This window comes from Dermochelys coriacea, chromosome 3 (assembly GCF_009764565.3).
Source record: "Dermochelys coriacea isolate rDerCor1 chromosome 3, rDerCor1.pri.v4, whole genome shotgun sequence".
Classification (NCBI taxonomy): Eukaryota; Metazoa; Chordata; order Testudines; family Dermochelyidae; genus Dermochelys; species Dermochelys coriacea.
This window is the reverse complement of record NC_050070.1, coordinates 188,804,045-188,831,405: the sequence shown is the minus strand read 5'-3', so window position 1 is coordinate 188,831,405 and position 27,361 is coordinate 188,804,045. Positions and strand designations below refer to the sequence as shown.

The following is a 27,361-nucleotide window of genomic DNA, read 5'->3' as shown; positions in this document are numbered from 1 at the left end:
TAATTACAGTGAAGACCTACTCTAAAAATCTTCACTCTGGTGAATTGAGAAAGTTTCAGAGATCTCTTATCAATTTTGTTCATCTGAAAGATAACATACTGTACTGTATGATTAAAGAAACAATGTTTGAAATAATGCCGTCTCTGATGCAGAAAAATTTCCATATAAGATACATTTATTCCTCCATTTTTCTCATAGCAGCTTCTCTTTGAGTTGTTTCTGTATTTTCTCTATTCGATACATCTGCAAACTTGCACTTTAACTAAACGCTTATTTTCCAGGATAGAGACTTCCATATAAGGATACTGTTACCATCAGATTTTCAGCTTAAAAATGCAAGGTGAGGTAATATTTCATGATCAATACACTTACATTTGTTCTGACTTACTGTGGGGAGGTATGAGTATATGTACATATATGAATATAGAGTAGCTGGCCTCAGGCTTCTTTTGCTTATTGTCTGATAACTATGTGAAATTTCTATCCAAAGAATACTGTTTTCATTGAGTTGTAAATACCTGAAAACAAGTGTGTTTAAGAATGGTGGTGATTTAATATTCATATTAGTGTAGTGTCCAGGAGCCCAGTTAGGTTGCATGCCCATTGTCCTAGGAGTTATACAAATATATCCAAGTAATAGACCCAAAGAGCATACAGTGTAAGATGAAAAGTCTTTTCAACTACGTTGCTTTGATCAATATTGCAGTTAGTTTTCTTCTCTGAAGATTAGTAAAATAAGAAAATAATTAAAAATTTAATGAGATTACAATGCAATAACTAATTAGCTTTTGTAAGCTATCAATGCTTATTTTTTAACATATATAAACTTTTGTCATCATCTTCAGTATCTCGACTAAAATGTGTGGCAGTTAACTCTGATTTTTTTTTTTTTAATTCTAGTATTTGTTATGAAGCCATATTAACTTGTAAGAATTATGTTGTTGTTTTCAACCTAGAATAGAGATTGGCTTATAGGTAAATGTCTATTTATTAATTTTTAAAGAACTGTGGCTAGAGAAAATGACATTTAAAAATATAAGTAACTCATCTTAGTATAAAAAACTCAAAATTTGAAAATATTTTTTTTCTTGTTTTTCTGGAAGGTGGGCAAGAGAGAACTTTGTAAATTGTAAGATGGACTTTTGTTTCATATGCTGTTTCCTTGTTTAAACATCACTTGAATCAAGTTAAAACTATGAAAACTGTATTTCTAGGATACAGTGTAGTTGGCATCTAAAGAAGATATTACATGGATATCACCAGATTGTGAAACAGGTATATTATTCTTATAAAACCATTGTGAGCTTGAAAAATATGAATATTAAATCTGAAAAGCTTTTACTTGTCCACATCATCCTAAAAGTATTTAAGAAAAAAATTCCATTAATTGTACTGTACTGTAAAGATGTATTGTTTTGTGGTGCTTGGTGAATTACAATTTACCCCAAAGAGAGATAAGTGAAGTTTTGTAAATAATTTTTTCATTTTCTTGCTAACTTCAGTCTTTTGAAGACTATTAAGATGTACCAATGCTTTATATTAAAGCAGCTGACATCTTATGAGAAACTATTCTTGAAAAGCCCACAACTGAAAACAATTATGCTTTTGTCTTTTTCTCGTTTTTTCTCATGTTCTTTATTACTAATAACAGGTTTCAGAGTAGCAGCCGTGTTAGTCTGTATCCGCAAAAAGAAAAGGAGTACTTGTGGCACCTTAGAGACTAACAAATTTATTAGAGCATAAGCTTTCGTGATGAAGTGAGCTGTAGCTCACAAAAGCTTATGCTCAAATAAATTTTAGTCTCTAACATGCCACAAGTACTCCTTTTTATTACTAATAGTACTTAATACAAAAAAACAGAGTTTAAAATAACTATCAGTAATAGGAGGGTGTTAGCTTAATTTTGTTCTATAGTTGCTTGTGTAGTCTGAACTTACTCTTATGGGCCCTTTCTGGAAGAATAATGGGCAGTCCACAGAAATTCTGCAGGGGCCATCCTGGCTACAAAATTGTGATGGCTGCTTTCATTTCCAAGATGGAATTACCCATTCAGTTATGGTCAAAAAAGCTAGTCTACAGCTATGTTTAAACTACGGACCTTACAGTGGTATAGCTGTACTGCTACAGCTGCAGCGCTGTGTAGCTGTTCTATGCCCATGGGAGAGTGCTCTCCTGTGAGCATAATTAAACCAACCCTAACAAGAAGCACTAGCTATGTTGTGCTGTCCACAACAGCGCTTTTGACAGTGAAACTTTTGTCGATCAAGGCATGTTTTTTTCCCACACCCCTTGCAGACAAAAGCTTTGCCGAAAAAGGTGCTAGTATAGTAAATGCATCTGATGAAGTGAGCTGTAGCTCACGAAAGCTTATGCTCTAATAAATTTGTTAGTCTCTAAGGTGCCACAAGTACTCCTTTTCTTTTTGCGAATACAGACTAACACGGCTGCTACTCTGAAATCTAGTATAGACATAGTGTCAGCTAGCTAACATAACTACCTGTTACAGCCTGCTCTTTAGGAGGAGAGTTTGACTTATCACCCAGAAGAATGAAATTGGGGACTTGAAAAGTAGAAATGCACTGACACACCCAAATGTGGGAGGGTGGGGTTAAAATTTAATTTTAGTCAATGAGGGAAGATTTTTAAATGGGCTCTGAATCACGAAGACTACTTGTTCACATTGGCTGTCAGTGTCAGTTAAATTATATGAAAAATACTTAATTTATTCAGTAAAATTTCTGACATTGAAATCGGTTTGTTCTGTTTTTTAACTGAAATATAATTTAAATCTGTTGCATTTTCCCCCTATTTTACGTTAACTTTGATTTATTACAAGATCAGAAAATAGATCATGAAACTAAAATTGTTACTGAAACACACCGGATGGAGGAAATTAATTGATAACGTTTTCTCCCCAGAGGTTGCAACGCTGTTCTGATCTTGTTAGTTTTATGGTGGAGCTTAAAACTATTTTGGTGAGTAATATATGCCAAGGGGATGTTCAAGTGGTCTTAATTTTCACTTTCTCACTACTTGCCTTTTTTTAGAAAGCTATGAATGAAGGTTAGCTTTTTAAAGTTTAAAATGAACCTTATTAGAATACTGCAATTTTAGGACTACAGACAGCTAGTTGCTATTTATTTAGTAATTATAATATCTGGCATTAGTTCTTACTCATTACTTCTGGAACACTCCAAATAATCTAATAACCCAGCAATCCAGCAAGTGGCCCTGTAAAAAAAGGTATTTCCCTGATTGATTTTTTTTATCTCAGGTTTTGGTTTGGTACCTATCTTATAATCATATAAAAGGATTGTTCTCTTGATATCGTCTTCACAGGGGTTTTTCTACATTTAAAAACAACCCCCCCACCACCATACTGGAGTAATGTGTTCTGTGGAGCGTGATTTGGAAACACAATTAAAAATATAGTTCTGTCCTGTCTGAGGTAGGACTGAACCATGCTTAACTAAATTTTAAACAAGTCTGCTGACTGTGTTATGGGGTTTTTTACAGTTAGATACACCCTTTTAGGAGAGTTGGCAGCTGTCTACACTACACTATTTTTTCTCCTCCCAGAATCTTCCCATTGTTGCTGCTACTAAGGCCTTGTCTACGCTACACAGTTTTATCTGCAAAAGGCAGATTTTGCTGACAAAACAGTGGAGGTGTACACAATACAATACTTCTGCTGGCAAAAGTCTCTTACTTTGCCGACAAAATAAAACCATCTTGATGAGAGGTCTAGAGCTTTTTGCAGCAAAGTTAGATCAACAAAGCGTCAGTGTGGACCCTGCATTCGTTAGGTTGCCATAACTGGCTCTGGGAGAGATCCCACAATGCCCACTATGACTGCTCTGCTCACTGTTTTGAACTCTGCTGCCCTACATCCAGCTACACATGCATGTGCCCCTCCCCTTTCGAAGCCCCAGGAAGTTTCATCCTGGAGAGCTCACATAACTACTGCCCAGCTGAGCATGCCAGCTCCTGGAAGCAAATGCACTCCTGCCTGGACTACAGGGGAGGAGGTGGATCTTCTTGGTCTGTGGGGAGAGGATGCTGTGGTGGGAGAAGTTGGAGGGAATCACGGTATCAAAACATTAATGCAGAATGCTGTTCTCCCCAGCATTAGGATTGCATAGGCAGGGCAGGGCAGGCTGCTGCTGTGTGGTGCGGAGGAGAGAGATTGCTGTGCTGTGCAGAGTCGGGGAGGGAGATGGGAGCTGATGTTGGGGTGTCCCCTTCCCCGCCACTGGTATACCAGTCTCAGCTGAGCTGGGGTGGGGAGGCCAGCTGTCTGTGCACCAGCTTCTGCCTCAGGATTGGTTGCTTCTGACTGCTGTCTGAACTTAGAGACAGCATGCTGAGCCACTCACGGTCCCCCAGCACGCATACTTCCCATACACCAGGAATCCCCAAACTTTTCAGAGTCATGCCCCCTTTTATTCTTGTCTGTGCCCCTGTGGCCAGCACTGAGAGTGGAGCTGCTGCTCCCGGGGAGGGAGGGGGGAGAGAAGGGAGACTCACGAACAGGAGTGCAGGGGCTGCAGCTGGGGCAAGTCTGGTGTCAGGAGCGGAGCTGTGGCTGAGAGCGGGACTGCACCTGGGGCTGAAGCTGGGGGCAGGCCCAGGAGCCAGGGCCGTGGCTGAGGGTGGGGCTGGTGTAGAGCTGGGAGTGGATAGGTACTGGGTGGTGCTCCCTTCCCCCCCCCCCGGGGAGGCTGGCCCAGGCCCGGCCGTGACCCCCCCCATGCTCCTCTGTGCCCCACACTTTGGGGACCTCTGCCCTACACACACTCTGTTTTTCTCTCTCTCTCTCATTTACTCCCTGTCTCTTGCACACTCTTGTCTTCCCCTGTGGGCTCTTTGTGTTAGTGTTCAGCAATGTCAATTTGGTCATATTACCGAGTGCTACTTTAAAAAGTGATTTAAAATGTGTTACTTTTCAGGCATACACAGCAGTCATTGCAAGGTTCATAGCACGGTGCAAACAAACAATGCCAGGCTCAGCATACTACAGCAACACACGTTTTTGTGGCTCAGTATTAATATGCTCTTTCAAGGCATCCCCCAACCAAATAGCGTCCGCCCTCCCCTGATTGGGATCCTCTTATAACCTTGTGTTTATAACGCATAGCACAATACTGATGAGCAGTGCAGGATCTATGCTTTCTGACAGAGATGGCTAGGTTGCAGGTTTCCAGAGCAGTTGAAAAGTGGCTGGCAATGTAGTAGGATGCCCATGGAACGATGGGATTGAGAAACTTCATCATGTGACCCTGTACCTGCCCCTGTGAGGCATTGCAAACCCTTCCCAAAGCACCTTGCAGCCAGTTGCACAATGGGATAGCTACCCACAGTGCACCGCTCTCTGTTTTAATGCAAGAGCTGCTATTGTGGATGCACTCTGCCAACACAAGGAGCATAGTGTGGACATGCAAAAGTGGTTTAATTACTGGGGTGGCTGTATGTTGGCGTAATTAGCAGCAGCGGAAATATTACTTTAGGTGGGGTGCAAGCAATTTAACAACAGTGTTGTGGCTGATCAAATGACATGGAGGTTTAAAGATGCTGGTGACTGCTGGCACCTTGTTTACACCAGTACTTCCACTGGTGATGCTGCACTAGTGGTAGCAAGGATGGGAAATTAAGGAAATAAGTCTAGTGTAGACAAAGTTTTGTTCTTTACCACGGTTAGAACACAGTTCCTTATCATGGTTACATTTATTTTGTCCAAATAGGTTTATAACAGGCAGGACACTCTTGTATTTAAGCATACTACTTAAACATGGGTAACAATTGTAGTGCACACAGGGCCTTAGCGTACATATAATCAGAATTGTTTAATAAATGCAAAATTAAACTCCAGAGTGTACATAGGGTTGTCTGTATGTCTCGAATGAAAACAAATGCTATGCAAACTTGTTAAGTTTGGTAATAAAAACACCATGTGTTCAACAGACAAATGGCTCAACTCTTTGTTTACACTGGAAGGTAAGTGGACAGTAGTTATACATCTTTGTCAGAAGAGGACTGGGAAGAAATATAGCAGAATGTCAAACAATTGGTTCATCTGACTTTTCTGAAACAATAGTAAACAGATTTTACTGGATAGTGTGTACATAAAGCGGATATAATTGATAATAAATGCTGAAGATTCTGCCACCATATTACCAAAATTGGAGCAATATACAAAAGTCATTTCACAATTCTAAATAAAAGTATCTGCCCCTCAACAGGCATTTATATACTGGAATTAGAAGATCAGATAAATTAACTCCAAGAAATAATACTGTACTATGTCTGCAAGCAAAACATTTATTATTCAAAATGGAAATCTAACAGGCCTCTAGCTTATTTAGAAAGGATCACAGTTGTGATTTTCCCAAATCAAAACTACTGGAGACAACAGATAACAAAGGGACAATTAAAATCTGATGTCATGGATTTTTTAATGCTGTTGTGATACAACTCCCATGTGATATAAACATAGTTACAAATTTAATAAGTTTCTTTTAACATACACTGACCACATGGGAAGTATTTATATATAAAGTGGGCAGAATAGAATATTTTTCAGCCTATGCTTAGGTGTTCTTTCATTTGTGCTGGATTAATTCACTTAACATGAAATTAAGGTGGAGAGACCAATGCTTGAAAAAGTGAGGTCAAATGATATCTTGTAAAGATCTGATATCTTGATTCAAGTATTCTAAAATATTGTGGGGTCTTTGTGCATCTGAGGACTGGCTATACAAATCTCCATTTTCATCAAAGTAAAGTAACTCTCATTTTCAAAGCAATTTGTTCAGTGGTATTTATGGCTTATCCAAGACCTGGCAGAGTTATTAACCAAAGCATTGATGAGGGAGGACTATGAGTGTGTTGTGTGAGAAAACTAGTGTTGTGGTAACTGGGAAAAATTGTTTACAAAGAAATTCTGAAGACTAGTTGACATTTGAGCACTGTTTTTGCACGTTGCTGTATTACTCAATTGTACTCTCTCAGTCTTTGCCTGTGTGGACAAGAGGGCAACTGTAGCCCATTTCTTTCCACTCTATATGTAGTGTTTTATTCCCTGGGAGGTTACAAACTACTTCCTACACAAAAAAAAGGGCTGCTCCTCTTCTGTGAAACAGAAAAATGCTAATGAATCTGTTTCATGAATATTCTATAGATTGACTCAGCAGACTCTTCCTTCATCTAAAGTAATACAAATTTAAATTGAGAATATTGCAACAAAATATGTGGAAATACTAACCAGAATTTATGATGTGGAGCCCTGCTCTTTAAAGCCTTTCACTTGTTTTATTTCAAACTTCTTTGAAAAATCTCTTTGATGTCGATGGTGTATTTCTGTTACTTTATCAGTAAATTACTATTTCTGATGGAAAATATGTCCTTGAGTATCCCAGAATTTTTCTTCGTGATGCCAAAATTTCACTTATTCTAGCTAATAATAAATTTTGTACAGAATCTATATTTACTTTAAATATAATCTACTAGTTAGTGTTCTGTCTGGAAACTAATAAGGAGGACTTTGTTTGTTACATGATTTTCATTTTCATTTTGCAGAATTGTGCTGCAGTATTTGTTTTAATTTTGAAGTTTCTAGCTCTTATTACAAAGAGACATCTAAAATAGAAATAGATGCAAACAGCTGCCAAATCCAGGAATCTTGCTGCACACTTTCGTTTTAGGTTGCTCTGTAGTATACTGAGGTATGCTAATAAACACTACTTGTGAGTTTTTGGGAAGTCTTTGATAGTATTTTGAAGAGGGCATTTGTTAACCAACTTAGAGCCAGAGTGAAAGAGTTATAAGACAATCTCCTAACTGTAATGACAGTTTTCCTGACAAAATATGGCATTGTTGACTGAAGTCTTTGATCACAGTTTTTCATCCACAATCGCATTATTGAATGTCAAATTAATGGCTTGAAAATCCCCACCATATGACTAAGACATCTATTTCAAATTGGCATAGTATACCTCCACCAAAAAAACAAAACCTGGGACTTATTGCACACTTGCAGTAGGAGTGGTTTTCCATTTGATAGGAGTAGGGGCATTCATTCTTTCATTTCCCCCAATCTACCATTTAGTAGTCTTTGAGTGTTTCCTTTGTGTCTTTCTAGTTGAGCTCTGTTAGAGTTAACTAGTGATATGGCTTTGGATTACCTGGTCGCTTTAATAAAACTTTTTTTTTTTCACTCTGAACTGAAGAGAGTTTGGATACAATATATAGGCACAGCAACAAACAATTGAGAAGATGGACAGGATTTAATGCAATAAGATCAATGCAGTTCTATTATAGAAACTTCATCTGGTGCATTTATAACTTTCCTGAAGGGTGCTGCTTTCTGTACAAATCTGTTCTGAAACTTGATTGCCTTGGTCTTCCTTTGAACTGGGCTTTTTCTGACTGTCAATTCCCATTCATGATAAAGGCCTAAGTTATGTTTTCACATCTGCACTAATTCTCACCTCTTCCCCCCTCACCCCTCTTTCCTGGATTCTCATTTCAGCCCCTGACTACTTTCATGCTTTGTGAGTGGGACTACCAGTCTTCCTGAGAGCAAGAGTCAATGAACACCTCCGATCAGTGGTTCTAGATTGGAAATATACCTCCAATTTTATTTTTCTTTAAAATAATTTAACATTATTTTAAACATGTTTCTGGGAAATGAGTATCGCTATGCATGAACACAATATGGAACATATGGTCTGATTTTTCTATGGCCCTAGACTTGGTTGTCAGGGGAGATCGCTTACTAGGATGTTGGGGACAGGCATTTGACCAGCTCTTCCTCAACTTCATCCCCAAAGACCACATAGTATTAAAATCAGGAAATGGAATAGGTTTGGATTGGTATATAAACCCTTATGTACTAAGTTGTAAAGAAGACAAAGAGGATTTCATAAAGAAGTAAAGACTTGCCTTTGTGGCTGTGGAGCCCAGGAGGCAGCTGTGCACTTAACAGAACCTTTTACTTTTGAAGTGAAGTGTTCTTTCAATCAAGATGCTTGACTTCAAATTTTTAAAAAGCACACTTGATATTTACTTGTGAAGACTACAGTGTCAACATCTGTTTAAAAAAAAATGTTTTGATCATCATTATTTGAAGCACTTTACCAGACAGCTTCTTTGTCTGCTTCATCTGGAGGCTAAAACAAAAGCAAATTAAAAGTACCGTTAATTTTAAACTTAATATTTTTGAATGAATTTTAAAATTGCATGATCAAATAGATGCAAAAATACTAAATTATGTGCCATTTATAATGGTGTGTGTTTAATGTTTTTTTTTAAACAGGAAGCTGCTTTAAAGAATGCACAAGAGCTGCATGTACCCCCACCTCCAGAATACTACTCATACCTTGTCAGAGATATAGAAACGTTGGGTTGGAATAAGTAGGTTTGTTTTTTCATTACTTAATAGAGGTTATTTTTAGAATATCTATGCTGCAAAGTATCTTTGGTCAGTTAATTTAGTCTGAACAGGTCGAACAGTTTGGTAGCGAGATCATCAGTCTACTGCTTTTGCTTTTCTGAAACTATTATATGAACCAAAAGACCTATCACACTATTTAAAAAAAAAAAAAAAGTGACCTGAAGGGTAAGATGCTACATATTACTATAAAGAAATCAATTTTTATGTGTGCTATAAACTGTCAGCATAGACAATATTTTTAATACTACTTCTTTCTCCTTTTCTCTCCTGCTTTTTCCCCGAGTTATATATCATTTGATTGTGACACTTTTCATTAAATAGTGAAAGATAAGTGATGTCACCATATCTGAGTTACATGTAGTAGGTGAAGTTACTGTTGCACCAGCAAATGAGTTTATCCTTTCATAAAAGCCTAGATGACACACAGTTGTTGTAACAAACTAGCACATAAAAGTACATTACACTGTCTGAGGGGGGAATCTAACTCCTCCTTTGCAGTCATAAGGGGCTCCTATGCAGGGAGGCATTGTGGCTCCACTCTGTAAAAGAGGAAGTGTGTGGATTTAGGGAGCCTGCTCGAGGCTGCAAACTGTCTGGGTCCATTCCAGCTCTTTCTGAGCACTGTGCGTGTGGCAGATGTTCATATTTCTGGGACAACATGGCAGGAATAGTGGGGAACTCATAGAAGGGAATCAGCACCAGGGAATTTGGTCTCTCCATGAATAACTGTTGCACATCAGTTCTCTGGAGATGAGGTTGGTCAAGTAGTATCCTATAAGGTCTTCATTCAGCTGGCAATCAAGCCACCATTTTTTATAACATTTTTAATGTAACTGTACTGGCCAGGGAGACAGCTGGGTATGCTTTCTGTGTGAAGAAAGCTCTCCAGGTGAGGGAGTGGGCTCTAACTCATGACACGTTCCTGTTTACTGCATATCTAGGAACAAAGATGAATTGACACAAGAACAGATGGATATAAACTGGCATTCAACAAGTTTAGGCTTGAAATTAGACAAAGGATTCTAACCTTCAGAAGAGTAGCCTTAGCCTTCCAAGGGGAGTAGTGGGGGTAAAAACCTAATTGGCTTCAAGGCTGAGCTTGGTAAATTTATGGAGGGGAGTGTCTGATGAGACTGCCTACAATGGCATGTGGCCTATCGGTGCTAGTAGCAAATATATTCAATGGCTGGAGATGGGAAACTAGATGGGGGAGGGCTCTGAGTTACTATGATGACTTTTTCCTAGGTGTGTCTCTGGTGGGTCTTGCAGATGTGCTCAGGGTCCAAATGACCACCATACTTGGAGTTGGGAAGAAATTTCCTCCCAGGTCCGATTGGCAGAAACCCTGGGGTGTTTTCATCTTCCTCTGCAGCGTGGGATGGGTCTGTTTCAGGTTTAAACTAGAGTAACTGATGGATTCTTTGTAACTTGAAGTCCTTAAATCATAATTTGAGGACTTCAGTAACGCAGCCAGAGGTTATGGGTCTATTGCAGGAGTGGGTGGGCGAGGGTCTGTGGCCTGCAGTGTGCAGGAGATCAGACTAGATGATCATGATGGTCTCTTTGGGCCTTAAAGTCTATGAATCAAATAGCATGTAGACCACTTTAGATCTCTGGGCTCTCAAGCTTATAAGGAAATCAATATTCCAGGTGGAAATACTGAAATCCATCATTTCAGCATTATCTTCCCAAAATTTCAGAATATGAAAATAAATCTCCTGAAAAATCTATGGATGATATGATTGGGGAGAGTTATGCAGAGATTTTAGTTTCTGCTACACTGAAGCATATTCTATACAAAGTACTGTCCTCTTGGACTTGTAACTTACAGATGGATATTCACAAATTTCATTCATCCGTCTAGCAGTCTGCTTGGGCCTAATTTTTAGGCCGTAACCAGACCCAAACACAAGAAGATTGAGTTGTTTTCCAGCTCGATCCATACCTTCCCACTGAACTTGAGTCAGTGCTGCCAGCTCCTGCCCATGGGATCAGTGCGTGTGCCAGTGACTGTGCCCTGCTGATACTGTCCACTGCGTCTTTCTGTGGACTCAGAGGCACTGCAACTCATTGGCATACTCACTCTGCATTGTGCACAGCCCAGCAAGCTGGCAGCGGTCAGCAGGAGCAAAGCATACCACTGTACCAATGTCATAGGAGGAGAGCTGAGCTAACCCAAGCCTGAAAGTGTCTGGTTGTTTTCCCACTTAACATTTGTAATTAGGTCCCATCAGGTTTGGGTCAGGTTGCAGGGCTCCACATCCCTCCCTTCAAGTGGAAAGGAGACGTGTATCCATGTCTGGTTACCTTCTCAATGTGTTATGCAGGCCTGGGAGGTATATCTAAAAACGTTCAGAAGCATGGCTCCAAGTGAACAACTGGAAAGACCAATTACAGCTTTCACAAAAGTCCAAGTTATTGTCCAAGACAATATTTTTTTTTTGGACAATTTTATTTTGGAGGAGAGAAGAAAAGATAGCCTTTGATTTACCAAACATTACATACCTCTCCTAAGATATAATCTGACTCAGCTCTTGGGATAATGGTCTTTTGTAGATACCTAGCAAAATTTTTGCTTCACTTTCCAGCCAGGAATAGCAGCAAACCAATATTTAAAGATCTTGGTCCAGATACAGAACTAGTATCTCTCAGTGAACTCATTCTTAATATTATTTAACAGCTACCTGATATCCGGTCTAGAGATACTGGTCATCAGTGTAGATACTGGACCCCATATATTTGAACTCCTATAAGACTTGAAGGCAATGTCATCCAAGGAGGAGATATGGAGCATAACCTGTCTCATGGCCCATCAAGTTGGTTAATTATTTCAAGCAAATGCTTTTGCAGAAAAATGGTATATATATAATTGTTAAAAGGTAGAAAACATTCAGCATTGCTTAGAGAAGTAACCTTGTTAATGTTCTGGACAAAAGTGCGCTCTCTATTCCTTAGGGTTCTACACTAAAAAGAAAAATCAGTTTTGGCTGTTTCAGGAAGACACATTAAGAACTAAGGGAATGCAGTCTAGCCAATTTAGTCTTCCAGTGCATCATAAGTCAGAGTGGAAGCTTATTGATGAACCTATCTGCATTCAAGTCCATTTGGAAAACCAAAAGTAGTACTATGTAAGGGAGAGACACTCGTGTGAAAAGGTTGTGGCATCCTTATCTCAGAAGTGGGCTAAATGGCTTCCTTTATTTCTTTCACCCCTCAGCCACTGAGGGTAAAGATTGTGAAAGAACAGGCCACAGTGATTATAATTATCTTCTCATTGAGCTTTAGGTCTTTTGTTCTCAAACCTAATTTAAATGCATCTGGAACCTCCTCTCCAACTTCTGCTCACATACATAGTGTAATCCTCCCCACATAGTGTAATCAGGCCTATCCTAATCAATATCCAGTGCTGCCTGGCTTGTCATCATCTGGGATGCTGCGAGGAAGGTACTACTGTTGTTTATTCTAAGAAGGTGACATCTTCATGCCATATTGAAGGAAATTCACAAATTATGTCTATGTATTGCTTTAAGTTTAGAGATTGGTATTACAAGGGACACACATCAGGGCAAACTCAGCTGAAGCAAAGGATATTCTAGTGTCTTTACAAGAGGTCTTGACAATGAGTCAAGGCCAATGTTTCTGGGAAAGATGAGTCAGCAACTGCAAGTGTATTGCACTTTAAAAAACCCAGGAGAAACTCTCATCACCATCATAAAAGACTCCTGAGGACCACCAATCTTATTAATCCTCTGGCAATATGCAGATTCCTGTCATGGTTTTGATCTGTGTACTGAGTCCTAATACCATCTCTCAGCTTCACATCTGGTAGATCTCTTTGTCTTTTCACCATACTCCTCATATGATAGGAAGTGTTGTTATTGTCTTTCTGTATGAATCTAAATATACCGAGGAAGTAAAATGCATGTGAGATGATTACAGAACCTACAAAGGGGTATATAGGAGAGACATGGGGGAGGGATAGCTCAGTGGTTTGAGCATTGGCCTGCAAAACCCAGGGTTGTAAGTTCAATGCTTGAGGGGGCCATTTAGGGATCTGGGGCAAAAATGGGGGATTGGTTCTGCTTTGAGCAGGAGGTTTGTCTAGATGACCTCCTGAAGTCCCTTCCAACCCTGATATTCTATGATTCATTCAAAATCTCAGGTACAACTCCTCTTACTAATATGCAGTATATGAAAAGAACAGTGATTTTTTGTGGGTGAAGAAACAAAATGCCTCTTATGAGGAGGTCTCTAAGGCTGCTACAAGGCCTTTCATCTACACTTCTCAAACACTATACAGTAGAACCTCAGAGTTGCGAATACCTGAGTTACAAACTGACCAGTAAATCACACCTCATTTGGAACCAAAAGTATGCAATCCGGCAGTAGCAGAGACAAAACCAAATGTGATACAGTACTGCGTTAAACATAAACTACTATAAAAAAAAAAAGTGACCAAGGAAACAGTTTCTGTGCTTGTTTCATTTAAGTTAAGTTGGTTAAAAGCTGCATTTTCTTCTACATAGTAAAGTTTCAAAGCTGTATTAAGTCAGTGTTCAGTTGTAAACTTTTGAAAGAACCAACAAAACATTTTGTTCAGAGTTACGAACAACCTTCATTCCCAAGGTGTTTGTCACTCTGAGGTTCTACTGTAGAATCAATATCCTCACTCTTACTGATGCAGTGTTTGGTAGAAGGATGTTATCGAACTGAGTTCACAGCAATACCTAAGTTCCTTTTCCTTTTCAATTCTACAAGGATAAGTTGAATCTGTTCTCTTCTCCTAGGGATGATTTTTTTTTTTAAACATCCCATTTTGAAGACTGTCTGACTTGGAGAACACTGAGAGGGAAAATTCTACCTTAGTGTGGATTTTCATTCTAGGACACTCCATGTCAGACGCTCTGACCCTCCCTCCCTGCTTTATATCCAAGGTATTTTTTTTTTCCCCTTGCTGTTCACTTGTTAAGTAGTTTGAAAGGGAAGAGGGTGTTCCTCCAGGAAATATCTAAATTTAATGTCAAGGATCTGTTGAAGCTGAATTTGAGTTGAATACCCTTTTATATGGCGTTGTTTTCAGCTTTGGAAGCTATTGTTTTGGAGAGTTCTTCCTGAGGGGTGGTCTTAAATCCAGGCTCTGAGCAAACATCTGACTTGCCCCAGTTGCCACCGAGATGGGTAATGCTTACCCATGGAAACTGTCTGACATGGAGGGTCCTAGAATGAATATTCCCTTCAACGGAATTTTCCCTTTCTGTTATGTACCTAAATAGGTAGCCTGTGGAAATCTAAAACCACTGATGTCAAATATTTCTGAAAAGATGTACCTAATAACAATCGGTCAAATTTTGTATCAGCTTCAACTTCTGGACAGAAATAAGATGTAGCCCTATGTAGAGTACATTGCTGTAGTTTAGTTTGGAGTTAACAAGGCAAGGTTTGGTTTTGAGGAAAAACTGGCACAACCTTCTGGCCCTAGCTGCTATGTACTCTTCTGGTAGCACCAACCAGATTCTTAAATTCTGCACCTTGCCCTGTGATGCTGCTTACCCGTGGCTGCCCCTGCAACCCCCGTACCTAACAGGCCTTAGCAGGCCCTCAGCCTGGGGCTTTCCTAGGCTGGCGCTCCCAGGCTCCCTTGGCCTTTCCCCAACCCTGCTGCAAACTAGGTTTCCTGCTCGGCACCTTGCAGCTAGGCCCTTCTCCCTCTAGAGGCAGGAGACTCTCTGGGCCTCTGGCTCACAGCCTTTATAGAGCCAGCTGGGCCCTGATTGGAGTGTGGACCCCAGCTGAGGCTGCTTCCCCAATCAGCCCTGCTGCCTCCCTTCTACAATAGCCCTCCCTCAGCGCTGTTCTAAACCCCTCTGGGCCTGAGCGGGTGTCCACCCCACTACAAGGGGTTATTTTATCTCTCCATTTGGCACTGGTATGACTACTGCTGGAATACTGTGCCCACTTCTGGTGTCCAGAATTCAAGAAGGGTGTTGCTAAATTGGAGAGGGTTCAGAGAAGAGCCATGAGAATTACTAAAGGATTAGGAAACATGCCTTAGAGCGATAGAATCAAGAAACTCAATCTCTTTAGTTTTAAAAAGTGAAGGTTAAGGGCTGATTGCAACCAAATCTAAAAGTACCAACATGGGGAACAAATAATTAATAATGGGCTATTTAATCTAGCAGAGAAAGAGATACCACAACCCAGTGGCTGGAAGTTGAAACTATACAAATTCAAAAAGGAGTACTAGTGGCACCTTAGAGACTAACAAATTTATTAGAGCATAAGCGTTTGCGCATCCGATGAAGTGAGCTGTAGCTCACGAAAGCTTATGCTCAAATAAATTTGTTAGTCTCTAAGGTGCCACAAGTACTCCTTTTCTTTTTGCGAATACAGACTAACATGGCTGCTACTCTGAAACCTATACAAATTCAGACATAAAATAAGGCTTACATTTTTAACAGTGAGATTAATTAACCATTGCAACAATTTACCCAAGGTCATGGTGGATTCTCCGTCATGGACAATTTTTAAATCGGGATTGGATGTTTTTTTAAAAGATATGCTCTAGGAATTGTTTTGGGGGAGTTCTATGGCCTGTGTCAGTCAGAAGTTCAGACTAGATTAACACAATGGTCCCTTCTTTCCTTGAAATCTATGAATCTATCAACATCCTCTCAGATTTCTCCAGAGTGTGTTTCAACTAGCCAGTTAACTCTTCTCCATGCCCCGATGTCTTCCAAACACTGGCCTAGGCAATTGACTATAGGTGGATGAAGTGATACAGAGACAAAGGTGGGAGTCATCAGCATACTGAAGGCACCACAACTCCCCCCATTTCCTGACTAATCCTCCCAATTTCCCTAACTACACATTGGATGGGAGAGCGACAAGATGGAAACCTGCAAAACCCCACATGAGAGCTCCCTCAGAGAGAGAGCAGCTATCCAACAGCACAGAACCATCCAAAAAACAGCTCTAGCCTCTTCTGCTGGGGTCCACAAAGGAGTTAGCTTTGATATTGTTGACATGAAGTGTTGCCATCTGGCATTTATTAATAGCATGGTGATGAAATCTTTATGTCTGTTCCATACCCCGGTTGGCATCCATACTGAAAAGAGTGCAAGAGCTCTGAGGCTACTAGATATTCAGAGTTGCTTTTCCCCCACTTTTTCAATAGCCTTAACCAGAAAAGACAGATGAGATATTGACAAGTAAAACTGTCAAGTGGTGATTTCTTCAGCAGATGCCAAACTAATACTTTCTTATGAGAAGCCATAATCTGCCCTCCCTTAAGGAGAGATGGGCAATTTCTATTGATAAGACTCAGTTCTTTTGTACATGCCTTTTACTAGCCAAAAAGAACATGGTTCCTGCTTGTAATTCACAGGATGAAGTTTCCTCTGTGTATCTAAGTGAGCCCATTGGCTGAAATGCAGGCAAAGAAGACAGAGTATTTTTTATATATGTAATAACAAAACAACAGTAGGACTTTCCAATGTTGTGAACTCTCAGACAATACATTTAGTCTTCTGTTCCCATCTACTGTGATCATCACAAGTGCATCTAATTTGCACACCCCTAGAAGCTAACAGTTCATAGTTGATGGAATGTACCTGATCAAACTCCATGTTCTGGAACCGAGAGCTACAAGGTGGGTTATCAGTTTTTTTTTTTCTACTACTGATAAGACAGTATTGTTCAAGACACTGACAAGAAGACAGTTGTGTTATATCAACAAACAAGGTGTTCGGTCCCAACAGCTTTGCGAGGGCATGGCTGCGTGGAACTGATGCCTAGCTCATCAAGTGCATCTTATGTCTATGTTTGGCAAGCACAGTTAATATACTAACAGAGAACACTGGGCACAGACTTCAGAGACAACATGGCCAATGATCTACACTACGGAGACTATACCAGCATAGTTATGTCAGCGTACAAGTGTGTTGTGTTCTCATTTCTCCTCCAAAGCAGGGCTGAATACAAACAGTTAAGTTAAAGGCACCACAGCCCCCCATCTCCTCACTAATCCTTTACACTTTTCCACTGATTCCACTGGTGAGCAAAAATATGCGAGAAGAGCGCATGGATCATAGTAATTCCTCCAGCATCTAGACCAGGGTTCTCAACCCACAGCCCTCTTCTGGTCCAATCAGGCCAGGCACAGCAGTGGCCACTGACATCCTCAGGGCCAAATAGGTAGTATATATATTGTGTGGATGTGGCCCAAGTAACACATAGAGAGCTGCATATGCAGCCCAATGGTAAACAGGTTGAGAATCACTGGTCTAGACTGTATTTCTATATGAATTTTGTGCACCTCAGTGTCTCCTATTAATGCTATTGCACCTGCTGACTCCCAGTCTGTAACTGTTCCACTTCACAGCCTGGATCCTGGGAGACTATTTCTGATTTGGCATGCTCTGAAGTGCAAAAGATTCTGCTGGAATCCAAAAAGCCATTGATGGTGAAATACTAAACTCAGAATGAAAAATGGTTTTCACTAGGGCTGTTGATTAATTGCAGTTAACTCACGCAATTAATTCAAAAAAATTAATCATGATTAATTGCAGTTTTAATCGCACTTTTAAGCAATAGAATATCAATTGACATTAAATATTTGTGGATGTTTTTCTACATTTTCAAATATATTGATTTCAGTTACAACACAGAATACAAAGTGTACAGTGCTCACTTTATATTATTTTTATTACAAATACTTGCACTGTAAAAATAAACAAAAGAAATCGTATTTTTCAATTCATCTAATACAATACCATAATGCAGTCTTTCTTGTGAAAGTACAACTTACAAATGTAGATTTTTTTTTTGTTCTGTAACTGCACTCAATAACAAAACAATGTAAAACTTTAGAGCCTACGAGTCCACTCAGTCCTACTTCTTGTTCAGCCAATCACTAAGACAAAAAAGTTAGTTTACATTTATGGGGGATAATGCTGCCGGCTTTTTATTTACAGTGTCACCTGAAAGTGAGAACAGGTGTTCGCATAGCACTTTTGTAACTGGCATTGCAAGGTATTTACATGCCATATATGCTAAACATTTGTATGCCCCTCCATGTTTAGGCCACCATTCCAGAGGACACGCTTCCATGTTAATGACGCTTATTAAAAAAATGTGTTAATTACATTTGTGATTGAACTTCTTGGGGGAGAATAGTATGTCTCCTGCTCTGTTCTAGCTGCATTCTGTCACATATTTCATGTAACAGCAGTCTCAGATGATGACCCAGAACATGCTGCTTGATTTAAGAACACTTTCACTGCAGATTTGACAAAATGAAAAGAAGGTACCAATGTGAGATTTCTAAAGATAGCTACAGCACTCAACCAAAGTTTTAAGAATCTGAAGTCCCTTCCAAAATCTCAGAGGGATGAGGTGTGGGGCATGCTTTCAGAAGTCTTAAAAGAGCAACACTCCAATGAGGAAACTACAGAACCCGAACCAATTAAAAAAAGAAAATCAGTCTTCTGCTGGTGGCATCTGACTCCAATGATGAAAGTAAACATTCATCGGTCTTCACTGCTTTGGATCGTTATCGAGATCCCCTCATTAGCATGGATGCATGCTCTTTGGAATGGGAAGCATGAAGGGACATATGAATCTTTAACACATCTGGCACGTAAATATCTTGCGGCAGCGGTTACAACAGTACCATGTGAACACCTGTTTTCACTTTCATGTGACATTGTAAACAAGAACATTATCTCCTGCAAATGTAAACACTTGTTTGTCCAAGTGACTGACTGAACAAGAAGTAGGACTGAATGGACTTTTAGGCGCTAAAGTTTTACACTGTTTTCTATTTTTGGATGCAGTTTTTTTTGTACATAATTCTACATTTGTAAGTTCAACTTCCATGATAAAGAAATTGTATTACAGTACTTGTATTAGGTGAATTGAAAAATACTAATTTTGTTTTTATAGCACAAATATTTGTAGTAAAAATAAATAAAATGTGAGCACTGTACATTACGTTCTGTGTTGTAATTGAAATCAATATATTTGAAAATGTAGAAAACATCCACAAATATTTAAATAAATGGTGGTATTCTATTTAACAATGCAATGAATCGTGATTCATTTATTGTTATTGCCTGCTAGCCCTAGTTTTCACTAGGTAATGTATAACAACTTGCCTCCAAGCTCTGCATCTCTGTTATGGATTATTTAATATTAAAGTCTTACACCTTGATTAGAGATAAAGAGAGGCTATCTGTATAATCTTTCAGTCTGTCATCCACCAGTGGAGAGTTCTAGAGGTCAAAGTTCATTATTTTCCCCATCCCAGGCTCTAAGGGGTAAGGATTTTCAGATAGTATAGAGGATTCGCGTGTGTGTTTTTCTGAGGATCTTTTCCAACATTTCAGACTGTTAAGATGGCAATTTCAATTTTTTTAAAAACAACTTTTTGCAAAGATATATTGTCAATAAATTATAAAACCAAAAAGTATGTGTGGAAAAGTGGGAGATGGGAGTTACTTTCACTTGGATTTTTTATATGGTAGGTATATATAGGTATATTATTGCACAAATACACATGGTTTCTCTATCATAGCACCCATTCTGAAGACATTTCAAAACTTGGTAGTTTTTGCAGTGTTTCTAGTTTCCAACATCCATGAAATTGACTGGAGAGTCTTTCCAAGCTAAGGTCTTCAATGTGATCATGCTGCTGGCATGATACTATTTATTTATAACAGTTTTATATGTATTTTTTTAATTTTTAAAGGCACACTAAGGGTTGTTAGGCCTTTACAATTGCTCTAATTTGATATTAACCATTTTTTGGACTTACCGTAAGGATTCCAGTATTTTTAAATAAAACTTTTTCACAGAACTAAAAACTTGTTTCCTTTGTAACAAGTGTGTTTGAGATAGAATATGTCCATTGGTTTCCAATGAACAGTAAACCAATTTTGGATCTTGTTCTGAAATATACAGGGCAACTGTCAAGGTACGTAAATCTTAAATCCTAACAACCTTGACAGCGTCTCTTTAATTGTTTTTCTCTACTTTTTTGCTATCTGATCTGGTGATGCTTTGTGGCAGGCACCAGTTACACTACATATTGGGCATGACACTATACATTTTTCTCTACTATCCATTTCCTTGTTTGACTATATGAAATCATGTTTTTCTCAGCAACTATAAGTGGAGGACGGATTTAGAATCTCTTAATCCTTACTTTATAAAAACTTGCTATGGGGATCTAGTGCAAGGTTTTTGAAAAAGATGGGATTAATGATTTTCTGATTTAAAATGGAGATGTAGACTAGAGCCAAATTTATACCGGGTTTAAATGAATGCAGATCAGTTGATTTAAGCTTAATTACACCTTGTCATGCAAGTCCTGAATTCAACTCTTAAATTTTCTATGGAAAATTATATTAGTGTCAAGTTACCCAAAAAAACTTTGAATCATTTGATATCGTACATGAAAATTAGATGATGTTATTTCATGATTAATGCATCCTTTTTCATATCCCCAACTTCTACCACTTTTTCTATTAATTTTTTTCCAATGCCTGCATATTTGGTGCTGTGGAGTACAAATGTTTTCCTTATTTTCTTCTTTTCACTATTTTCTTCCGCTTTTAATCCAAGAGCATGCATATCTTTCAGTTGAGATCTATTTTTTTTCTGCTTTAATAAGTCTTCCTCTGCCCAGCTTCTCCTGAAAGAAAGTCATTTGCCCAGTGTGCTGACTCCAGTGACTGGACTAGCATGTAATGGTTTTTATTTAAAAAACCTGTTAGGCAGGTCAGCAGGCAGAAGCTAGTTTTGAACTCGAATGGGCCTTGTCTTCAGTATAGGTGATAAGTTGTGCAATACGCTTAGACTGCTTTTTATCTTTACAAGAGAATGGTATTGTAAAAGTGTCAAAATATCCACATGCCCAGTTCACTAGTAAATATTCATCTAAGTTAAAATCTCTTTGGCAATAGTTTAAACTACTCAGGGGACCTTATTTCCAAAGAATGGTATATTTTAAAATGTATTGGTCTCCATTGTAGTAGGAAACTTAAATCTGTGGCATCTTAAACAAAACTCCTGTATTTGTTACACGTTTAAAATCTTAGCAACCGTCAGTATGCACTTAACACTTGCTTGGGTACATGTATACTGTATAAAACTGTCATAACATGAAAGAAAATTATTGTAAATTACTTTATACCTGTTCTAATACTATATTTTCTTTAGAAAATTGATTTGAGTATATAAACCGATACCAACTGAATTTTCTAAAATAACAGTATTGATCATAAAAGAGAAGTTCATTGAGGAGAAAAGCAAATAGAGAACATAAGTCTTGTACAGTAAGAAACTGCAGAAATGGATTAAGGAATTTGACAGAAAGTTTAATGTGTACATAAGTAGAGGCTGACAGGAACATGCTGTGTGTGTCAAAGGTTCCAGTGATGGAAAACTGAAAGATAGTGCTCACTGACCACAGCATGAGCCTTGACATACATTGTAAATAACCCAGAGATATATGACTGCATTAAGCAGTAGACTGATGTATTAACAGCAGTAAATCTACAACAGCAGAAATGGCTGGCATGCAGGACTTCCACCGATTTAATATATGTAACAGACTAATTAGGAATATAGCAAAGATTACGAGTTATAATTCCCTCTTATACTACCAGAGTTTTCTTTTCCTTTCAGAGTCGTATATGTAGATACTGGCCTTAATACCATCAAGCTAAAAGGAGAAGACTCTTGTGGGCGACAGCATCTAATTACGCTGAAGTTAAATGCAAAGGTGAATTTATTTGTGGGAAAATACGTTAAGAAAATAAGACCAAAAAGAATGGATTCCTCTCTCTTATCTTTTATAATGAAGTTAGTAAACAGGTTTCTTTCCAAAAGGTCTAGTGTGCTTGTCCTTTAACAGTGGTTTGAACAATGATTAAAGCAGTGAATGTTGTTCTGAAGACAATTTTTTTAAGACCAGTTTAAAACTCACACTGTAAATAGTAATCTAAAAGTATCTTCTGATATAAAGTTGTACACCATTTGCAAAAACCTTCTGTTACAGGTTAGCATCCAGTGCCATTTCGGAAACCTTCATTCTTTGAGTACTTGCTCATGTTCATTCCAATGTAGGTGTGCATGTGTCGCATGCACTGTTGCTGGAAAGTTTGTCCCTCGGTGGTATCTGTCGGGTCGGCTCTGGTGCCCCCTGGAGTCATGCCCTCATGGTGTGCTGCCCCGCTGTTCCCTCAGTTCCTTTTTACCGCCCGTGACAGTTGCTGGAACATACTCATCTCTTGCGTCTTGCAAGTGTTGCTCTCAGTGGACTTTATCTGTAAATAAATTGTAAATAGTTATCATTCAATTACATTAGTGTAGTTAAGTAAGTATAATATAGTTACCAGTGTTCCTCACCTTGTGGGGCAGCCTGCACTGGGCACCAGGATATGTTTCAGTCCCAGGGTTTCAAACAGTGTATGGTGTTTCACAAACTGATGCTGGTGAATGACCTGCATGATAACTGTCCTAAATGCCTGGGAGAGGCCCCCATTCAAGAATGGTGCAAGATCTGTAGGGGTTTCAAACTCAGAACTAAAAAGGACAGGGACAACAGATTTAAGTTCCTCCTGATGGAGGCAGCTCTTTGTCCCACCTTGGAGCCTCAGGTGGAATTGGCACCGAGCACTTTGATGTTGGTCAGAAGTGTCCCAGCATCCTTGAAAAGAGGTATAGTGCCATTCCTCCTCACCGGCACCGTGGAATGATTGCGTGCCAGCGGCCCGAGATTCCTGGCACCATCATTCATCCCTAGGTGCACAGGAAACTAGCACCAGCCTATTGGCACTACTCGTCATCACCGATGCCAAAGAAAAAGCACAGGAAGACAGACCGGGGCGCTTCCTGACCCTGAGACCTGCGATCAATAGGGACTCAGAAAGAGTGTGACCCATGCCAGGCCACTCTGAGGCTCTGACAGGGCGTGTGGCTCCATCGACTTTTGGCTCTGGGAAGGGTGCCGTTGAATCCAGTGCCAATGGATTCCCAACCTAGGGATAGCCACTGTGGTGTGTTGTCCCTATTTTTTCCATCAATGCCAGAGGCTGGGAGGAACCTTCTTTCATTCACGATGCCACCATCCCTGGCTGGTCGTGAACTGTCTGTTGCAGGTCCGGCACCACGGGACACCAGGGCACTGAGGCGGGTGCCTTTGAAGGCAAGCCTGCAATGATGTCACAGCACTGGTCTCCTTAGTGGCACTGCTCTCCAGTGCTGGTCAGCACTGCACCACCATGATTGCCCAGGAGTGAGTCCTCCGGCTTGGTTTCGGAGGCAGAATCCTATGCCTTGCCCAGGAGCAGACATTGCTCCGACCAGAGATGCCCAGCACCAGACATGGGACAGGGTATAGCCAGAAGAGGAACGGGGCTACAAGAGAGGGCTTCCATCTCAACTCTCACTTGCCCAGATATCTGCCCCCTCAAGACACTTGGCAGGTCCAAACGGACCTTTTGAGGGTACCCATGAGGATGGTGTACCAGGACAGCCTCTGGATCCTATTTCCCCTATGTTTGTGGACAGGTTGTCCCACTTCTACTGGGCATGGACCTGCATTACCATGGGCTGTAGGGTATTGCGCATGGTAGAAGTGGAATATATTCTGCAATTCAGTTGTTCCCCTCCTTCCCACCCTCCCTTTTTATCCCTTTTCAGGGACCCTTCTCATGAAACTTTTAGCCTAAAAGGTGCAGTTGCTTCTAAGGGTGGGAGCAGTGAAAGAGGTTCCAACGGAGCTAAGGGGACGGTGGTTCTACTTGTGTGACTTTATGATCCTAAAAGCCAACGGTGACCTCAGACTGATCTTGGATCTGCGAAACCTCAACAGATTCATGAAGAAGCTGAAGTTCCGCATGGTCTCTCTGGCTTCGATTATCTCCGCTCTGGATCCAGGGGACTGGTATGCCACCCTTGACTTAAAGGATGTGTATTTGCACATTGCTGTCTCTCAAGGTCTCAGAAGATGCATAAGATTTATGACAGGTTTCAGAGTAGCAGCCGTGTTAGTCTGTATTCGCAAAAAGAAAAGGAGTACTTGTGGCACCTTAGAGACTAACAAATTTATTAGAGCATAAGCTTTTGCGCATCCGATGAAGTGAGCTGTAGCTCACGAAAGCTTATGCTCTAATAAATTTGTTAGTCTCTAAGGTGCCACAAGTACTCCTTTTCTTTATAAGATTTATGGTAGACCACAAACATTATCAGTTCATAGTGCTAACCTTTGGTCTGTTGGCAGCTCCTTGGGTGTTCATGAAGTGCATGGCAGCCTTCCTGAGGAGGAGAAGGGTGCAAGTGTACCTCTACCTGGACAACTGGCTGATCAAAGGTCGATCCAGAGACCAGGTGGAGGTGCACATCAGATTGATACAGTCAACTTTCCAGGATCTGGGACTATTGATAAACATGCAAAAATCAACACTTTCTCCAGTTCAGAGAATAGAATTCATAGGGGCAATCCTTGACTTGAAGTGGGCCAGAGTATTTCTCCCAGAAAGCCGATTTATAGCTGTAGAGGCACTCATACGAAGTCTATGGAGTCACCTCATCACAACAGCGAGAAACTGCTTGAAGCTTCTGTGACACATGGCATCCTGTAACTATGTGGTGCCACTTGCACGTCTAAATCCCCTTCAGTCTTGGCTGATGTTGATATATACATACTAGAACAACACCATCTGGACAAGGTGGTCTGTCTTCCACCATCGGTGATTTCCACCCTCGTTTGGTGGTGGCTGGATCTGGAGATGCTGTGTGCAGGCATTCCCTTCTCAAAACCTGAACCTGCAAAGTCTCTCGTCACGGACACTTTGAAGATGAGTGGGGGAGCCGACTTGGGAACCCTCAGGACCCAGTGTCTCTGGTCATCGGAGGAGCTACAGTTACACATCAATGTGAGAGTGTTAAGGGCAGTGCGTGTAGCCTCCCAAGCGTTCTGACCCCACCTGGAGGACAACTGTGTAGTGGTCCTTACAGACAACACAACAGTAAGGTTTTACATAAACAAGCAAAAGGGAGCTTGCTCTTCTCCATTATGGTAGGAGGCTCTGCTCTTATAGGATTTCTGTATGGTCCATTCCATTCACCTTGAAGCCTCATACCTAATGGGGTTGCAGAATGAGTTAGTGGACTATCTCAGCAGATTCTTTTCCATTTATCACAAGTGGTCCATTTGCCCAGACATCTTGAACATTGTTTTCCAGAAGAGGGGATTTCTCCAGCTGGATCTGTTCACAACAAGGCATAACAGAAAGTGCCCTCAATTTTGCTCCTTCCTTGGACACAGTTCAGATTCACTCACGGATTCTTTTCTCCTTCCCTGGATGGGATGGCTCTTCTTTGCGTTTCCTTCCACTCCTGTCATTCACAGGGCCCTGTTCAAAGTCATGCCAGCACTAGTTTATCACTCTGCTGGACCTCTCGGTAAACACACCATTCAGCCTGCCACTGTTCCCAGACTTGATCTCTCGGGATCATGGTCATCTGTTCTACTTGAACCTCAAATTGCTTCACCTGACAGTATGGAAGCTCCATGGCTGAACCCAGCAGAACGGTCCTGTTCAGCATAGATTCGTGAGGTGCTATTGGGGAGCAGAAAACTGTTGACTAGAGCCACTTACCTGGCAAAATGGAAGAGACTGTTGATCTGGTTGATGCGCAAAGGTTTTTCACCTACGGAGTCCTCACTGAACTTTATTTTGGATTACTGCTTCATTTAAAGCAGGAAGACCTAATTGTGTCTTCCATAAGAGTCCATCTAGCTCTGATCTCTGCATTTCACCCCTGGCTGGGCGGCTGGTCAGTATTCTGAAACTCAATATCTGGCCGCTTTCTGAAGGGGTTGGAACGACTCTATTTGCAGTACGTCAACCGCGCCTCCTTGGGATCTTAATTTGGTTCTGACGAGATTGATGGAGGTCCCTAGATTCATAGATAGATTCATAGATACTAAGGTCAGAAGGGACCATTCTGATCATCTAGTCCAACCTCCTGCAGAGCGCAGGCCACAGAATCTCACCCACCCACTCCTATGAAAAACCTCACCTATGTCTGAGCTATTGAAGTCCTTAAATCATGGTTTAAAGATTTCAAGGAGCAGAGAAGCCTCCCTCAAGTCACCCATGCCCCATGCTACAGAGGAAGGCGAAAAACCTCCACGGCCTCTCCAATCTGCCCTGGAGGAAAATTCCTTCCCAACCCCAAATATGGCAATCAGCTAAACCCTGAGCATATGGGCAAGATTCACCAGCCAGATACTACAGAAAATTCTTTCCTGGGTAACTCGGATCCCATCCATCTAATATCCCATCTTAGGGGATTAGTCCTATTTACCCTGAATATTTAAAGATCAATTACTTACCAAAATCCCATTATCCCATCATACCATCTCCTCCATAAACTTATCGAGGAGAATCTTAAAACCAGATAGATCTTTTGCCCCCACTGCTTCCCTTGGAAGGCTATTCCAAAACTTCACTCCTCTGATGGTTAGAAACCTTGGTCTAATTTCAAGTCTAAACTTCTTGGTGGCCAGTTTATACCCATTTGTTCTTGTGTCCACATTGGTGCTGAGCTGAAATAATTCCTCTCCCTCTCCTGTATTTATCCCTCTGATATATTTATAGAGAGCAATCATATCTCCCCTCAACCTTCTTTTAGTTAGGCTAAACAAGCCAAGCTCCTTAAGTCTCCTTTCATAAGACAAGTTTTCCATTCCTCGGATTATCCTAGTAGCCCTTCTCTGTACCTGCTCCAGTTTGAATTCATCCTTTTTAAACATGGGAGACCAGAACTGCACACAGTATTCTAGGTGAGGTCTCACCAGTGCCTTGTATAACGGTACTAAAACCTCCTTATCCCTAC

At 40.3% G+C, this 27,361-nt stretch overlaps 1 protein-coding gene across 4 annotated transcripts in view; it reads left to right on the top strand.

Annotated features, from left to right (window-relative positions):
* The window catches only part of FANCL (FA complementation group L), an 88,086-nt gene that overhangs the window by 1,997 nt on the left and 58,728 nt on the right, over nucleotides 1-27,361 (top strand). For 2 of the 4 annotated variants that reach the window (XM_038394423.2, XM_038394425.2), the window contains exons 2-6: nucleotides 282-340; nucleotides 1,215-1,275; nucleotides 2,919-2,975; nucleotides 9,314-9,411; nucleotides 22,139-22,235. In XM_038394423.2, the coding sequence (XP_038250351.1) occupies nucleotides 282-340; nucleotides 1,215-1,275; nucleotides 2,919-2,975; nucleotides 9,314-9,411; nucleotides 22,139-22,235 (372 nt within the window). The remainder of the gene's footprint in view (nucleotides 1-281; nucleotides 341-1,214; nucleotides 1,276-2,918; nucleotides 2,976-9,313; nucleotides 9,412-22,138; nucleotides 22,236-27,361) is intronic. The other 2 variants (XM_038394424.2, XM_038394426.2) reach the window with 2 other exon arrangements.